The 18,130-nt window shown below is 38.3% G+C and overlaps 1 protein-coding gene and 2 long non-coding RNA genes across 4 annotated transcripts; 1 reads left to right on the top strand and 2 right to left on the bottom strand.

The window, feature by feature from the left end:
* Positions 1 to 486: 486 nt before the first annotated feature.
* Positions 487 to 9,370, bottom strand: LOC147819394 (transmembrane protein ZNF593OS-like). Of its 2 annotated transcripts, none has more exons than XM_087172795.1 (3): positions 9,258 to 9,370; positions 3,330 to 3,437; positions 487 to 1,748 (listed from the first exon to the last, which is right to left on the bottom strand). In XM_087172795.1, exons 1-3 carry the CDS (start codon positions 9,363 to 9,365, stop codon positions 1,602 to 1,604), a joined length of 363 nt encoding a protein of 120 aa, XP_087028921.1. In that variant the 5' UTR covers positions 9,366 to 9,370; the 3' UTR covers positions 487 to 1,601. The 2 variants fall into 2 exon arrangements, with proteins under 2 accessions (XP_087028921.1, XP_087028919.1); XM_087172793.1 differs by lacking the exon at positions 9,258 to 9,370 and adding an exon at positions 4,314 to 4,620.
* Positions 9,371 to 12,519: 3,149 nt separating this feature from the next.
* On the bottom strand, positions 12,520 to 16,462 carry LOC111651774 (uncharacterized). Its single transcript, XR_002760535.2, has 6 exons — positions 16,303 to 16,462; positions 14,912 to 14,929; positions 14,584 to 14,613; positions 14,137 to 14,184; positions 13,849 to 13,905; positions 12,520 to 13,172 (listed from the first exon to the last, which is right to left on the bottom strand). It is a non-coding gene; the product is annotated as an uncharacterized LOC111651774 (long non-coding RNA).
* On the top strand, positions 15,820 to 18,039 carry LOC147819395 (uncharacterized). Its single transcript, XR_015436964.1, has 3 exons — positions 15,820 to 15,998; positions 17,404 to 17,451; positions 17,683 to 18,039. It is a non-coding gene; the product is annotated as an uncharacterized LOC147819395 (long non-coding RNA).
* The last annotated feature ends 91 nt before the right edge of the window (positions 18,040 to 18,130 follow it).

Raw genomic sequence — 18,130 nt, forward strand, 5'->3', positions numbered from 1 at the left:
CCCTTCCATCTTTGATTTCCTTAAAGTATAAAGTGGATAATCCAAAACACTGACAGACAACTTGATACCTCAGGTCTACCTGAACCTAAAAGACTTGATGAGCATGTTCCTTACATTTTCGGCATCCAAAAAAAAAAAAGAAGCAATTTATGCTCATGTGCATTAATTGCGACATTCGAGCAAAGCCATCCCTACACAACCAGAGTCTTGCTACTTCGTGATAAATTTGGGCTTGCGTGCGAAGGGGCACACTATCAGGCAGAAACGAAAAAAAGGCCAACTCACTTAAGGAGAGACATAACGTGTGTTACAGCCTGACCACTTCCTGTCGCGTGCAGATGACACCACAGATTCTCCGATACAGGAAATACTGAAGCTCTGCAGCTTCCAATCTCAGGACTGTTCTTACTTAACTCTGTCTCTGCAAAAAAAAACAATATGAGCTTTGGATTGATCTGGATGGTTTTCAATACTAAACATCCACTGTTCGTTCAAAATATTCACAGCTTTATTAAATCATTACAAAATAAAGTAATACATTAATTCATTCATTCATCAATAAAAAGACAGACTCATGAATTATGATTAAAAGTCTGCACACACATGCAATGTTCAGTAAAGTTAAATGTTTGCATTAACATGTAGTTGATACTGCAGGAAGGGTTCTTAACCAGGGTGCTTATCTAGGTCGTCACATCTTATTAACAGGACTTTAAACTCTTAATGTTAAACAGTGTGAAGTCACAGAAAAAAAAGACACCATCAAAAATGAGAAAAAAAAAAAGTGAGTAGTATCTTTAAGTCCCTTTGCAGATCTATTGTAGTATTTAAAAATATTTAAGTTTTGTGCAAATATTCTTCACTCGATCTCTGGACAGCTGACAGATACATTTCGCAGTATATATATTGACAGTATGTGAGTTCAGCTCCTGGTCTGTTCACAGGCTCTGCGAGAAAAAAAAAAAAAAAAAAAAAAAAAAAAAAAAAAAAAAAAAAAAAAAATATACAGAAAACCTAAAATGGGTTGAGCTAACTTTTCATCCCCTTTGACCATGTTCTGGGCCCATCATCACTTCAATACAAGGTACATCTCAATTGCAGTCAGCCTTCCCTTAAAAAGGCATTACAGTTCATATTTAACCCAGTTTGGCCACGCTTTGAGCACTGGCAAAAACTTGTTTAAGAGCCCCCCCCCCCTTTATTTTTGTTCCTCTGAACAGCATTGACGGCATCTTGCAAGCATGTACCTTTGTAATGACTAATGGTCAGACCCAGTTGGCACTCGGCTGGTTTTGATCACCCACCCAAACCAGTCACATAAACCCAGCCCTATCCACAACCCCCGAGTGAGCCATCCCCACAAATCCCTCAAGGTCCCGACAACAGAAAGTACAGAAAACACTTAGCAGCAGCCTTGAAATCTCTGCGCACAGTGAGTGAGGGATACCAGAAATTCATTGTCTGAGTGTGACTATGACTGTGAGGTGAGAAAAGTGCAGTCATGGAAGACACTGTTGTGCTTCCTGCTTCCTCGCTCCAACTCCTTCACTTCTCATTGGCTCATCCATTATCAGCACGGTCAGAGTAGTCCAGTAGTCTCTTCAGGGCGCAGGCTGGGCCTGGACCTTCTCCGTCATCTGTCTGGCACTATAGTAGGACAAACTCAGGCCCATGATGGCCAGCATCATGGCTATCTGGTTGACAGCACGGTCCTGTGGCTGCGTCTGCACCTCACCAGCAACTTGCCTCTGCAGAGACAAAAAAACAAACAGGCCAAAAGGTCAGAGGTCAGCCTGAGCCAACAGTGAAAACAATGAGCCATTGAGATGTTCAACCCTGGATGGCCAAACCTGTGTAGAAGCAAACAAGTAACCACATAGTTTGTCCTGAGATGTTTCTTCCTTTTAAAAAAAAAAAAAAAAAAAAAAAAAAAAAAAAAAAAAAAGATCTGAAATCTCCAACTTTAGTTCCATAGCCCTCTGCCATGTGAGCAAACCTTTGGCAAGAGCAGTGATTAAACATTTAGGAGGGGGAGAGATTTCAACAAAATGGGAACACAATGTCCTGAGTACAAACCATGCACCCAGAATCAAACAGTGGGTTGTGTATGATAAGGAATTACTGCCTACTTCAGATCATGCCCTCTGTATGTGGTTTCTATATGTACAGCCCCTCCTTGCGCTCTTCGAACCTTACAGGGCCTGAAGCAGTGACATAGGAATATCTCAGGCATCTGAGACAGCTGGCCACACACACACACACACACACACACACACACACACACACACACACACACACAGCGCCAGACAAGACTTGACTTCTGGCGATACAGGTAGGACGAGCTACACGTGTTAGCAAAATGCTAGTATAGCACACAGTTAGTGTTAATGTTTATAGAACCAACAACTAATTTTTTTAAAACAGATGTTTAGCACTCTCTTTGGATCATGCCAATTAAGCATGTAGTTGAACTGAGCAAAACATACAGTAACACACAGTGGAACTGGCTGCTGAAATCCAGGTCAGACAGCTACCTGTCCCTACGTACTGAATTCAACCGCAGCTTCAGAATCTATCACGTCTTTGTCTCTTTACTAAGTCAGCATTTATCTGAGTTGATTTTATTTTTTTATAATGAACCATATGTTGAAATATTTGTCCATTTAAACCAAAGAGCTGCATTTAAACAATCAACTGAAAAGTGGCCTGTGGTAATGAAATCTTCAGTACAATTACTCAGCATTAGCAAAGTGAATTTACTGTCGTGCCCATGTGTCAAATCTTATGTAACAGCAATCAACTTTTCTACGGTGTGTTAAGCATTTGAGTCACTGTACAGCTATACGAGGGGACAGCCTTTGTTTTCAAATTAAAAGTAAATAGACGAACAAAAACGTCTACACAATGGCGAGGCATACGGAGGATCACTACTGATGAGTGGATTACGATGAGAGCAGGAGGAACAAAAGAAACTGAGGAAATGATATCACAATGATTAGTGTCACCCCTGATTATACTGGTGATGAAAGCGGATTGTGGGTCACAGAACAGCACTGGGCCCCTTGTCTGACAGCAGTTCAGATTATAGCCCGTGTAGGTAGGATAAAGACAACAGTGATGGATAAAAAGTGTAAACTTAAATTCCACAATTCTCCTGCAGACGGTTTAGTGGATGAAGATTAGATATAATTTCCCTGTATAAAGCATCCGTCACTCATTTTCCACATCAGAAACAATTAAAATCAAACAGTATGAAATTACAGGTCTGAAATTAAGAGTATTTGATCAGTTCAGTGTTCATTTGTAAACAGTGGTGAAGCTGAATATACCTGGAGGAGGCGGAAGTATCCAGGTGTCAGTCTGCCCAGTCTGATGATCATGTCTGCAGATGTCGTGTTAGATGGGTTGGAGGGAAGAGCTGGGGCGGCTCTCAAGACCTATAAAGAAAATGGAGAATGCAATTGGTATCTGCAGAGCAATCAAACAGGAAAAAAAAGGAGTAATGACGGATAAAGTTGCCAACACAGAAATAAAAACTAAAGTATCCACCTGATTGTTGCATCCCCGAAATACATCGAAAATATAAATCTAATATTGATATTAATATAGTCCTGTCTCGAGGGAGACAAATCTAGATATGACTTATGCTTTTATAGAAGTATCAGATACAACCGACTTTCCCTGTCAAACTTTCAATTATAAAAAAAAATAAAAGCACTTCTGCCAAAAGAGGAACAACAAAACTGCTGTTGGATTCCAAACTAAGCAAAGCAGTCTGATCCATGCATGAGGAAGGAACATCTCACGCCTGAGGCCATGGCACAAAACTGCACTGTGTGCAGATCCAATATGATCGCCACACATAGAAACACAACATATACAGTAAGATTCTATGATCATATGTCTCACATCTGGAATTCCTTTGGGTCTGCCCCACTTCACACAGTTTGGCAAGTAGGTCAGATCCAAAAACCCTCTTTATTAAATTATCATGTTTGAACTATATCTGGACCGGAGCAACAGAGCCTCTATTCATGCTGCGTCATAACATTATGCAGCAAAGAAAAAGGACAATTTCATTAATTCACACAGACAATATTATATGCAACTGATCAATTAAGTGAAGTTTTATATGGTTACTGGACACAAATTGTTCAGACAGAATATCAGATAAAAGCTTATGGCGGGACAGACGTCCATCCAACTGTGAGTTTAGAACACAAAGTACTCAACAGGCAAAGCCCAAGATTTTAGCATTGTAAACTGTACAAAGTGGATCATCTTAACGGGTGCAAGGTTGGGAAAATGGTCACCTTAAAAAGGCATCCCAGCAAGACTAGATGAAGAAGCAGAAGAGATTGTACATCACAAGACATAAGCTGCTAGGTGTTCGCTTCATAAACAAGAACAACCACCTGTCAAAGCCCATTTTCAGATGGGCTTCGATCAGTGCATCTGAGATTAGGGGTCCAGGGAAGGTGAGGTGGAGGATTGCGGAGAAGGTGAGACATATGTGAAGCATCAATGTACCAAACTGCTTGAGTTTCACCCCCCGTTAAGAGAAAAAGTAATGCAATCCAAGCTTAAAAAGTCACTCCGCGTGTCAAATCATGAAAAACCAACGGCTTGGGATTCCTCACCTTCAAAAAACAAAAACAAAAACAAAAAGCCAGTCCAATGGGCCAGCAAGACCTTCTACTCCCCAGCCACGCTGAAAATCCAAACAGATGCCAAATGGTGATGAACTTGAGCTACTGAGAGCTCCTGCGCTGTGCTCCGCCTTTTTATACAACCATGCTCTCACCCAACCAGATCTGCGGGCTCGCCTACAAAATCCGCCCACTCTCAAACACATACACACTGCTGTCGAAATGCATTACTCTCTGTGGGTTGCTTTCCCAAACACACCCATTCCCACCTCCTTCCAAAACAAGAAAAACCCTTTGTGAGCTGTCGGGTATGATTTGCTCATTTGGTCAACACAAAGTAAAGAGGAATCAAACACAACAATAAGACATAGCAATGCTCTCTTAGAGCTTGCATGTCAAAGTGTAGGGTTACATAACCAGCTTGATTTATCCATTTAATCTCAAACTAGGGCAGAAATTAAATGACACAGCCCTCAGGATTGTCAGTCAAGAACATCATAAACCTCCAGATTCTAAACATGGGACGATAAGTTCCCCTTTATTAACATTTATTTATTTTAGTTGAGTGTTTCAATTACTCCAGTGGCTGTTTGTGTTATATAATACGTTTCCATTTCACTGAACAAATAGTTGCAGTCTCTCTGCAAGGATCTTTGATAGAGACAGCGAGTGTTTACTTCATGCATTTTGAGTTTTAAGGGGTTTGATTGACATGGGATCTGCAAAAATACAGCATGACTTTTTTTTTTTTTTTTTTTTTTTTAAAAAACAGTGAATAGTTTTGTAAGCAGTAAGCAGATACAAGTTGCACCTTGAACAAACACTACAGGAGCGTGGCTCAAACTCAGAAATGACTCATGTGTCTGATCTGCTACGACAAACAATTATCCAGGGCTTTTGGTTTTATTATCAACACTATGATTAGGAGATTAGGTTGGATTAAGTTGGTATATGACTCCCAGCAAGTCATTAATCTGATACAAGTAGGAGCCAAGACTAGTTAAACACCCAGTATATGGCTGGACCGCAATTTGGGAACACAGCAGGCACTTTGAAAAAGTAATGGCCAACAGAGAAACTCCAACACTGGCTGACTGAAGGTGTAACTTCATGACTCAGTCACGCAGCATTTGGCCAAATCTTTAAAATAGTGTAACTTGATCAGTCAGTCAGTCAGTCAGTCACTCACTCACTCACTCACTCAGTCAGTCTCGTTTATAGAACTGGCCCCACTGTTGCGGTCTAACCAAAAAGGGGCTGACGCTTTTGACATCACTTTCCAGTGATCAATTGGCAATCTAATGGGCTGGATACCTGCAATGTGCCAGGCTGCCAGCGACTATGATTAGAAGCAGGGATGATGGCTTGTTTCCAAATGACAGGGACAACACGGGGAATGGCATTGCCTCTTCCACACAACAACAAGCACTTTCACCTCATTCACCTTTTGTGTCTTCTACTCACAAGCTAAAACTGAAAATCATCCAGCTGCTATATAATGTACACACAGCTGTCATTTCTTTTACCAGCTTCATGGACTTTATTATAACTTGAGTAGGTCAGAACTATTTTTAAGTTCTCTATTGTCATCTTCCTCAGCTAATTTGTTGACTACACATATCACAAATAGTTGAAATGCTTTGGCCTGTTTGCAAATACACCCTACACACACACACACACACACACACACACACACACACACACACACTGCATGTCAGCTCAGGTATCACCTGCTAAGAGCTTGTAATGGAAACAATCACCTGGTCAGTACAGAAGTATGCCATACTTTGCTTAAAAAGGAGCACTCCGCCAATTTTACACATTTAATTCAATTTACTCACCATGCAGATCACTTCTCAGTCTGTCGTGTAATGTTTACAATTCTGACCCGGCTTTAAAAATCCGTTTGTGTTAACACAGATAATCTCAGCTGCTGCTCAAAGACGTGTACAGTACCAGGAACAAAACGTGTCAAGTCATAACTTCTGAATGCCGCAAATACTAGCAGCTGATTCAGTTGCTGAGTAAGTGTGAAGGAGTGGTTCACTATACGCTCGGGTGCGAGGCCAAGTGAATCACCTGCAAACTATTCAGGTTTATCTGAGGCTTAACAAATGAATGAGGGTGTTTCTCATTTGTGTGGCACTTGTGGCCACATTTCAAAACACTGGCATGCGGGCTCAATGAGTGACTCGGAAGGACGTAGTAAAAACATTGGACTCTATGCTTAGGCATCTATGGACTCACGTCTCCTAACTGGCCAAAACTACGTCTTACTTAAAAACATTTCTTCATTTTCAGAGACACAAAATTGGCCTCGCCTGTTCATCTAAGTTGAATGCCATGAAAACACAAAGAGGGATAGGTCTGAATTAATTTACTTCATCTCTCCCTGAGACATTGTTAAAATGGGGGGGGGGACAAAAAACACACACACACACACACACACACACACACACACACACACACACACTCTAAAGGATGTCAATCAGCATTAAAGCCACATGTGATGGGGCCTGTAAACAGTTACTGGGTACACAGTGTACCATCCCTGAAACGGCCAATCAAAACCAGTCAGCGCTGCTTCCTCGCTCTCTTGGTCCCGCCTTTTCACGTCACTTTTCACTCCCCGCTGCGGCCCGTCCATCTACAGCTGGGGCTCTCCTGTGAATGAGCGTCTTCAACAATAGCTGAGCTGTCATTGGCTGCAGCCGGACTATAGGCCGAGTACAAAATCTCCAGACAACAGTGTCTCAGGATTACGACATCATCATTATCATCATCAACAACCTCACTGTCTGTCTAGATGTGCTGTCACTGTGCTCCTCTGTCTGAGTATCTTCCACATTCATGAGTATGGCATGAACATGACTGTTGCCATGGTTTCTTGGTGTCACCAGGGTGGTTTTGCTGTGCTCTCCATCTGCACAAGCTCTTACTGGGTTGCTGTAACTGGCTACTACTAAACAAAGAAAACATAAATTCAGACTTCTGAAAAAACCCAAACTATTCAATAATTATGGGTCAGTATCTGGAAAAAAAAAAAAAACAACAACAAAAAAAAAGAATCTAGAAATTAATAAAAAATAATAAGGGTCGCAACTAATGATTATTTTACTAATCCCAAAAAATAAATGGCTTTTTCTTGAAGTTAGTTAAAAACGGTTTTGTGCATTAGCGGCAGACATACTCAAGGTGTACATGACAATGAAACCCAAGAAGCGGCCTCCATTTTGGGCCCCAGCTGTGAGGAAGCCAACATGGCTGAACCACAGACAAAGAAAAAGTTCTTGGGGGCAATTAACAGAAGAATAAAGCTTTGTCACTTAAATGAGCCAGATCAAGCTTGTTAAGCCAAACTGTTTGCCCACCCATTGTCACAGAGCCTCCCACCTAACTGGGCTGACACATGAGTGTAAATTCTTAAGGAGGGAAAAGTGAATACAACCTGTGATTTGTAGAGCAAAAGAAAAACCCAGGGTGGTAAACATTTAGCTTTTTGTGCCATCTGAAATGCCTTCATGTCAATTAAAAAGGCATCAAATAAATCACAAACCTTAAGGCGCATCAGAGTAACCATTAACACTTAATCTACATTCAAATGACCCAGTTCACCTCGAGCTCTAACTGACTGTACTTCCAAGAAAACACCCTTTAAAGAGGAGGAGAAATGTGTTTTCCAGTATCTATATCTATACTGCCAGAGCACTAAATGTATAGATGACATGCCATGCACTAGAGGCCTCCACATGAAAAGGTCAGTTAAGATCCAGTCGGCAGTGCAGAGGAACTGAATGTATATAATTAAGCACTTTAAGATTCAGTTTTGGCATTTGCAGGATCTTTAGATGCAAAAAGCCAAAAACTTACAAGATTTTCACATCAGTTTAACTCACACTTGCAATCTCAATCAAAGATGATGAAATTACAAAAAAGAATGCTGCCTGGACATTTAGAAAAATCACAGAAATGGTCTTGTAACACCCTCGTGGTCTCTTCTCTACATGTTCAAGAAATAAAAAAGGGGGGAAAAAATCAAGTGCTTTTTTTTTTATTTTTCCTTTCCCCTTTTTCTATTATTATTTCTAAATTAAATGTTATTATATCCAATGGATATAATCCAGTTCATTTCTAATCTTTATTTGATTCCAGTCAGCAGCGCTAGCTCTTTATTTATTTTTGTTTTGTTTTTTAAACTTCCTGATAATTTACTTAATGCAAAAGTTTCAATGAGTTTTTCTTTTTTTAAAACCTTGGACCAAACCGACTCTCTCATAATCAATCATCTGAGGAGGATGAACAAACATTTTAGATGGATCAAGTGGGGTTTTTTTTTTTTTTATAAGTCAGTATGAACTCTTGAAATAAAGATATCCAGTGTTTGTAAACGCGGGCTCAGAACTAAAAATGGATTTAGTTGAAGTTTTAAGTGAGAAAATAGAACTGACAAACAAAAAACATCACAACAGAGACAATGGGACACTTTTCTTTTCTCAGTCGGACGCTGAAGTTGAGAACCAGCCGCGTGTTTTATCACGGGTCACTCCTTCACTCTTTTCTTTCAAGCCCGGAAAAAAGCACAAGGAGTAAATGTGTGATCTTACCTGCAGCTGCTGTGAGGTTTGGGGCAGTTTTTTTGGGGAGGCCGCTCGGTCTGAGGAGGTTAAAGTAATACGCTGTGTTCAAGCTGTAGTCTTTATAGGAAGCCGGTAACATGTTGTATAGGGGAGGGGGGTGGGGCACTCAGAGCCCTACAGCACACACAAAGTATGTCACTGTGCATGTGAAGCACACAGACCCCCACGTATAGGCCGAATGAGCTCGTCCAACATATGTGCTTGCATGTCCTATGCATCTGGGGCACTTTGTGTTCCAGGTCATGCTGAAACACGTAGACGACTCATGCATACCGTGTGTACCAGCTACGTTTCTTGGTGTATTTTGGTTTTTAAAAATGGCCTCTATGTGATGGCAGAATGCATTTGTTCATTTAAAAGACCTTAATTTATATTGAAAGGTCCAAGCGATTGTGGTACAAGTGGGAAAAGATCATCCTGCACGTTCAATAATGTGTTTCAGATTGACTGTAATTGCAGATGTGCACAAGTTTTATAACCTACAGTCTTTAATATTGTAGCCTGTATTTGCATCAGTTGAAATTGAAAGTTCAAGCTTGCCCTTGAAAAAAGCATCACACTAAAGGTCCACTTTCTAAGTTCTGGAGCTTTTCACTATTATCATGGAAATTATTCCGATTTCCATTTTCGGATCACTCAGGAAAAAAAAAAAGAATCTTCAGTCCTCCAAACTGATCTGATTCAAAGGTCAGTCTTGACATTAATAACGTCTACACAATCTCAACACAAGGTCCACTCCTTAGCTGTTCTGGAGCTTTCGATCACTTCACACAACCTTCCTCCGCAGGTAGAGTTTTCACTGTTGTCACGCAACTGTGTGTGTTCAAGTTTCAATTACTTTCTGAACATTTTGAAGATGACCTCACCCTCGATGGCTAAGAAACATCTCTTTCAGCCTCAACTTTTAAGCCAACAAAAGATGTAACGCCCTTGAATTCCTCCGAAAAAATGGAAATTTCCTAAATATGTGAAAAAGATTTGGATTTGTAGTTTAGTTGTGAGCTTGAAAACAGCAGTTGACCTGCACATGGAAGTTACTCTGGACATAAATGTTCAAATTTCCATTTTGTATGTGAGCACACAAGCTTCAGGCAGTTAACTACCAGGAGAAGGACTTCAGATTCATGACGGCTTATTTCTTTCAGTTTCTTTGTGACTTTTAAAATTGTGCAGTTTGAGTAAATACACCTGTGTTTCTTTGTGTCACTGGTTTATTTCGGTTTAATATCAATCTAGTGCATTAAGTCAGAGGTATTCAGCCTTTTACTTGACTTGGTGTAAGCTAAGTGTGTTGCAGCTCACACTCCTCTCTATGCCACCCCTGACATATTTCTTCTGGTATCACCTTTCTCCGCGGCATTACCACATGTGAAGTAACATAACAGTTAACCGATTTATAATATGTGTTTACTCTATAGTATGTATAGGATATCATACTTTCTCTTCTAGTTCAGGAATGCATATGAGCCCAGTGAGCCCGAGTATGATGGAGGGTGTTCCTACAGTCACCTTGACGGGTAATTTATCCACACACATACTTGCTTCTTGTTCGGCTCAAATATTCTGATATGTTCTGATGTTGTGAGATTGCTGATCTCTCACCCACAGTCCCAGTAAAACTTACGCAGTCATTGGTCATTATATAAATTTAGAGAAAGAAAGAAATTTAACCGGAAATATATTCAAGTTATTTTGATATTTTTATTTATTCTCAAGTGCTACCACAGTTTCCTGCATTGTACCTCAAAATGTAGGAGCCCTTTACTCACCATGTGTTGTCTGTTTATTTAAGAAAGAAAGAAAGAAAGAAAGAAAGAAAGAAAGAAAGAAAGAGAAAAGAAAAGGAAAGTTACATTTGACCCATATTTGAGCACTACTGTCACCGCTGAATCCTTACCGGAGATCACGGGAAATTAAACACACCAATTAACTATAGAGAAAAAAGAAAGCATCAGTGTCAAATCAAAACAAAACGCGTCATATTTGACCAAGTTTCTCAGGCTGTCCGAGTTACAGCAGAGGGAGACCCCAGCTGGAATAAACTCAAGTATTTGATCTGTCTGCGGTGATGTGGTACTGCCCTCTAGTGGCGTTATACTGTAAAGACACTGAGGGTTTTCCAAAGGTGGGAACCACTCTCAGCTTGGTGTTGCTTTTTTTTTTTTGAGAATATTTAGTTTTTGTACAAACTTTATACATCCATGTCAATATTGCAGATAAAAATATTGTACTTCTCTGCCACTGCTTCTGTTTTGGCCAAAGATTTTACACTGAAAAGCAGTGGTTGGGTAACTGCAAAGGAACTGGCAGGGTGAAATGTAGTGGAGCAAAGTACAATATTCCCCCCCTGTGTATACCCAAGTATACCTATAAAGCAGTTTGTAATTAAAATATTCAAGTATCACTTCCTTAGAATGTACTTGAGTACACATACTTCACATAAAATATGATGTACTGATTATTAAACTGCCCAAAATTGAACCAAATTCAATATTGAAATTCTTCTCAGTGCATCAGTAATATCAGACTCAATACCTTTCTTCCATGGGTACCTTTAAATCAAAATTATTATCAAAATATCAAATTATTATTATACTACATCTCAGACAAATATTGTACTTTTTACTCTCGTTTATCTGATTGCTGGAGTTACTTTGTCAATTAACATTTTACACACAGCAGACGTCTTCGTTTTACCAAGTAATTATTGAGTACTAGATCTTATTTTCTTAAGACAAGTGAACCAAAAATTATATATGCCATAATCTGCAACATTAAGGTGGCATTTTTTTTAAAAGTAATGATCACTTATAACAAGCACTTTCATTTTTAATAGTGTATTTTGCTATCTGTACTTCCTGCAGCTCTTATACTTTATTTGGAGTATTTTCAAACTGCAGAACTGGTACTTATACCTGAGTAAGGGAAACTTCTTCCACTCCTGAGTTTGTGGTTTTCTTCCACTGCTGTTTTTTTCCAAGTCAGCCAAAGTTTAGTCATGTACAGTTATGGGGATTCATACAGGAGAGGAGCTGATGTTGTCAAAAATACACATCAGCTGTTTGAAAGACAGGCATGTGGGGAAAAAACCTAAAATTAATGTGGCCCTTTGAGATGAAGTAGCTTGCATTTGTTTTGTGACTGTCAGTTAAGACAATTCAAAGATCACTTCATCCTAACCCCCCCCCCCCGTCTCTTTAAGGTTTTCATCTCACGACAAAGTCACAGCAAAATGACATTTTGAAAATTTTTATTCAAGAACATTTAGATCAACCATGAAGTCAGAAAAGCTTCCTTTCCCCTAACAGAAACATAACTTAACAGAACTTTATATCAGATGATCAGGTTCACATCATACATGTTTTTGGGATGTATCAAACTTTTGACCTAATAACAGTATTTTTCTGTGGCATTTTCACTGACTACATCTAATGTCGACATACAGTGTTTCAAAACATTTGGTAAGCAAATCTTGTCATTAGTTAAACATTAAAATACAAGGGATAAAAGGTAAAATTCCTATTCTCCCTCAAATTTTAACAATATTCTTTAGCTGCCTTATGTTTAAAATTAGATTTAAAATCCAACTTGTTGGAAAATATCTATTATTCAGCAGTTTAAAATAAAAAAAACAGGATTAGACAAACTAAAAATGCCACTTCTACAAGATATGGACGGTATCGTTTTTAAATCGATATAAAATGGATATGAATGTGACGACAAAGTTTTGTTACATCAAGTGCAAGCCCAAAACAAACCTATAAATGACATTTGTAATATAAAACTTGGTAAAAAATACTTATTTAAAACTGTACAATCACCAAGTACACAGAGTGAGCACATCGACCGTTATTCATTTGGCTTCAGTGGCTTCGGCCTTTGGCTCCTAGGGACAGAAAATAAAACTGTGTTACATGCAGTGCTTGTTTTGGCATGACAGTACATTACCCTCAACTCTGACTGCCATGCTGCCATATCATATTTTTCATCTTATTTAGTGTATTGCAGGGTGCTTGCAAGTTTGATGAAGTCAGAGACAGATCCTTTTAATACCAAATAAAATGGGAGGGGGTAAAAAAAATGTATTGACACAAGGTAAGTGCACCAATAAAACAACAACTTCTGATGTCTGAAACTTTATTCAAGATGCATAAATGGTAATAGTCCAAAAATGTGTTTGTGAATTTTCAGACATTTCCAGAACTTGCAGAAAGTCTATTGAGTTTGATTGGCAGTGTGTTTTTGAGTAAGTCATTTTGTATGCTTAAATTAACATTAAGCACCAAGTGTATGTGACAGGTCAGCAGCTGCGTTTTAGTATTGAGGAGTCTGCAAATAAAGAATCAATTCCTTCACACTAATATTAGTATCTTACATTCAGTGTGTTCTTTCTGTGTACCCTCAACACTCCTCACATATGAAGAAAAAGCAATAAACAGCTCAATGTTATATTTGACTACTGTTTAAGGGAAACTTGAAACTTATAAAAACATGTTAATAATATTACAGAGTGGTGGATTATGGTAATTTGCCAACATGAATCATGTCCTACAGACACAAACCTCAGCCTTGGTGCTCCCGTTCTCAGCTGGTTTGGCCTTCTTTGCTTTGGGTCCCTTCTGCAAATTAACATGACAATTGATTAATAACAGATTACAGCTCCCTTGCTCGTATACAATTATCACATGCTTAAGAAAAATGAAGAAAAACAAGTGTACCAAAACATCTAAAACGTTTCTCAAAGGCTTTTGCCCTGAACTTATTGTCCTTTCCAGGGCCATGGATCTGTTTCACATGTGACACAGACAGAGGTGTTCTGCTGAGATCAGTGTTATCAATCAGTTTCATACTTTTGCTGCAGCTTTTTTCTTAGTCTCCACTGGTGCCGCTTTAGGTTTCTGCAAAACAAGAAGAAGGACATTTCAAATTGTATGTGACAATAGATAACACAATAGAAGTGCATGGGTGAAAAAACAACTGCTTGTGACACTAAGCATATTATCAATTAATAATCCCTGCTTTTTACTCTAACTGCAAAACACTGATAATAGGGTCTGTTACTTCCACTTGTACCTTACAAAAAGAAAAATAATTAAAAACTGATTTAATAAATTGATATAGAAAGGGAATTTATGTGCAATTAAAATAACACAGGTGATGGGCTTATCAATTTTAATGCTTCCTCTAAGTTATTCCTTGGAGGAAGCTGTTATCTCGAATCAACTATCTTGTGGATGAGAAATAAGAATTACAATCGTTCATAATTAATTGCTTAAGAGTGTTTCTCAGGAGCTTACCAAGGCCAGCCGTGGCGAACATCTTCTTTGCTATAGAGATATCAGGAAGAAAAACTTTTGTGATAAATGCAGATGTAGTTGCCTTATTTTTAATACATGACTGTAACTAAATACTTAGAGGCCCAAAGTGGCCATTGGACAGCTTATCCAGTCAAAATGACTTTAAACAGAAAAATTACATTTAAGGCGGGATTTAACCACAAATGTAGATATACTGAAAAATTCAAATACATTCTGAATTACTTTCTGACAAAAGAGCATCAGTGTAATATGAGTAATATAAATAAATACAAATATAAACAATATATATATTTTTTTTTTTACAAACCTCAGGGGGCACAATTTGCTGAAAAGACAAGAAACAGAAAAGCAGAATATTACAATTAGAATACCATCTTTATGACAAGCTCATAACAACTCAAACATCACAATAATATTAAAAAGTCACAGGGTATCTTTCAGCAGACACGATCATGTACCGGCAGAAAAATAAAACACACAAGGCCTAAAGACAAATTAAGAAAATTTCCCCACTGCTGCCGATTCTCAAATTCACAAAGAACTTCCCGCGCATATTTGAATTCAAATTTGGGCTGTCCTGTCACCAGTACACCGCCTTGGCGCCCTGACAGCTTCCTTTGTTTTGTATCAGTGCGCGCCGACACACAGCTGTTGGGAAACTGATAAGATTACTACTTCACTAATCTGTACCTACCGCGATACGGTAAATGCAACCATACGTAAGGCTGCAGAGGTTGCGTACAAATCAACATTACATTTGAGCTGAGATTTTAATATACCTGAGTCATATTTATTTTTCTTAATATCTCATTTTTAAATGTTAAATTAGTATTTTTTTTTAAGAGCACAAGATGTTGCTACAGGATCGTGTAACCACTAATTACACGCAAAATTAACATAATCCTGGTGTAGCATTATAGCAATATATTATAAATGTTTATACAACTCTACATTTGTGCATTTACTGATACGCACTGGTGCACATAAACATCAGCAGATTTCGATATTTCAAAGCTATGGTTGATTAAATAAAAACTGGCTAATGAAATATAAAAACAGCTTTAAAATCAACATACACGAACACGCCTGACTTTTCTGATTCAAAACAGTGGAGGAGGAGAAAAAAAAAAAAAAAAAAAAACTCCCCTCCCCCCGCTCTTTCCTCAAATTTGCAGGTTATGTTTGAACTTATTTTGATAATTTCATTTGTTGACCATCTGTTCATTTCAAATCAACAGTTATGCATTTGTGTTAATGTTTTAACTATGCATTTGCAGCGTGAATCGAAAGTTTATTGTTGCGTTTTAACCTGTCAAGATTCCCCCCCAAATGAAGAGGGAAAACACAGACGGTGCCAAGAATTTAACACAAGCCCAATGACAACGACTGCACTAGTAAGAGCTTTGACGCAGACATGAAATTATCACCGTGTATTTTATAAAACTGTTTTTTTTTTTTTTTTTTTATCTGAATCGAAGATATTTTACATGACTAGCAACAATATAAACTTTTATTTTTTCGACGAATGGGAGGATGCCTGAACAGGTCTCCTGTCAGACCGCCATTGCTGTAACGTTTGTTGGGGATGATGACGTTCCTCTGATGCAGAAATGTCAAACGCTGCCTAACGTTAACCCCAAGTTAACAACACGAGCCTAATGCGCAGAGTTAAAATAAAATAAAAATACGAAATCTTACCTTCGTTTTGCCCATGTTGCTGGCAGGAAATGAACGGAAAGCTCAGAAAAAATTTACGTAAAATTTGGCTTTTTCGCGGAGAGATGACACACAACAACCAACCAGTCGCTGTGTAAAATGGCGAATGTATAATGCAAACGAATGTTTTTGTAGTTTATACACTGAAATATAAGAACGAAACCGGTTTGAACCAGTTTTGTATTTCGAAGTCTGTCATTGGATGTAGATATGTCACGTGTTTACAGGTACCACCCATTTGTTAAAGAGGCAGGAGGCAGCCTGAAAAATGCTTATTAGTGCCGCAGGGAGGCGCTGTATTCAAAGTTTCTCAGGGTATCTGCAGGAAAAGTTTTTAAAAAGGCACTGATTTTAGTTTCTTCAAAAAGTCCCTCAAAGGTAGGAGATGAAATTTACAAAGGTCCTAAATATTTTCTCTGGCCTGATATTAGCAGGTATTCTAATTGTAATATTCTGCAAATTCTGCAGTTTGTAAAAGTAAATTAGATTGTATTTCACCTTTTCAGTATATCGATGCTTGAGATTTGTGATTAACTGCTGCATTTAATGTAATTTTTCAGTTTGAAGTCATTTTGACTGGATAATCTGTCCAGCACCCACCTTAGGCCTGTAAATATTTAGTTAAAGTCATGCATTAGAAATAAGGTAACTCCATCTGCAATTATCACAGAAGTTTTTCTTCCTAATATCGCTATAGCAAAGACGTTCCCCATGGCTGGCCTTGATAAGGTCCTGAGAAACACACTTAAGAAATGGATTATGAACAATAACTATTTTGGCTTGTGATTATACTAACAGCTTCCTCTCCAAGGAATAACTTCAGCCTTTAAAAATTAATAAACCCATCTTATTTGAATTGCACATACATGTTCCATTTTATATCCTGTTATTAAAATCAAATTTTTAATTATTATTTTTTGTGACAAGAGGAGGTAACAAACCCTATTATCAGTGTTTTGCAGTTGGGATTATTAGCTAATAATATGCTTAGTGTCACAAGCTGTTGTTTTTTCACCCATGCACTTCTATTGTGTTATCTATTGTTACATACAGTTTCAAAATTTCCTTCTTCTTGTTTTGCAGAAACCTAATGCGACACCAGTGGAGACTTAGAAAAAAGCTGCGGCAAAAGTATGAAACTGATTGATAACACTAGCTGATCTCAACAGAACACCTCTGTCTGTGTCACATGTGAAACAGATTCATTGCCCTGGAAGGGACATTAAGTTTGACCAAGTTCAGGGCAAAAGCCTTTGAGAAACGTTTTAGATGCTCGGTAAATTAGTCTTAAGCATGTGATAATTGCATACCAGCAGGGGAGCTGTAATCTGTTTGTAATCAATTGTTATGCTTTTTTTGTAGAAGGGAACCTAAGTAATGGTCAAACCTGCCGAGAATGGGAGCTGCAAGACTGAGGTTTGTTTCTTTTACGAGAGAGAGAGCTTCCTCTGTAATTGTTACACAATATATTTTTTCTTATAATATAAAAATACTCAGTTATAATTAAAAGTCCTGAAATGAAAATGTTATTCAAGTAGAACTACAGAAGTCTTATCAGTATATTACTTTATGTATCAAAAGTAAAAGTATTATTATACGATTATTATTACTGTTGCATGTTGATGTGTACGCAGCATTTTACTGCTGTAGTTGGTTGACGTTTGTTAATAATAATGTCTTAAGTATAGGTTAAGATATTAGATATCAGTACACTGAAAGACTGATGTAAGAACTGGGGCAACTGTTAATTGACAGTCAACAGTGACGTGTGCTACACAAGTACAAAGGTATGAGTCATACATCATTCAAT

Source organism: Seriola lalandi, unplaced genomic scaffold, assembly GCF_002814215.2.
Source record: "Seriola lalandi dorsalis isolate HSWRI2012SDOR001 ecotype SW California unplaced genomic scaffold, Sedor1 jcf7180002053771, whole genome shotgun sequence".
Lineage (NCBI taxonomy): Eukaryota > Metazoa > Chordata > Actinopteri > Carangiformes > Carangidae > Seriola > Seriola lalandi.

Coding starts and splice junctions, on each gene's coding strand:
- LOC147819394 (XM_087172795.1), bottom strand. CDS start 9,365: ATGTTACCGGCTTCCTATAAAGACTACAGCTTGAACACAGCGTATTAC. Junction 3,438..9,257: donor CCCCAAACCTCACAGCAGCT/GCAGGTAAGATC, acceptor TTTTCTTTATAG/GTCTTGAGAGCCGCCCCAGC. Junction 1,749..3,329: donor GATACTTCCGCCTCCTCCAG/GTATATTCAGCT, acceptor TTGTCTCTGCAG/AGGCAAGTTGCTGGTGAGGT.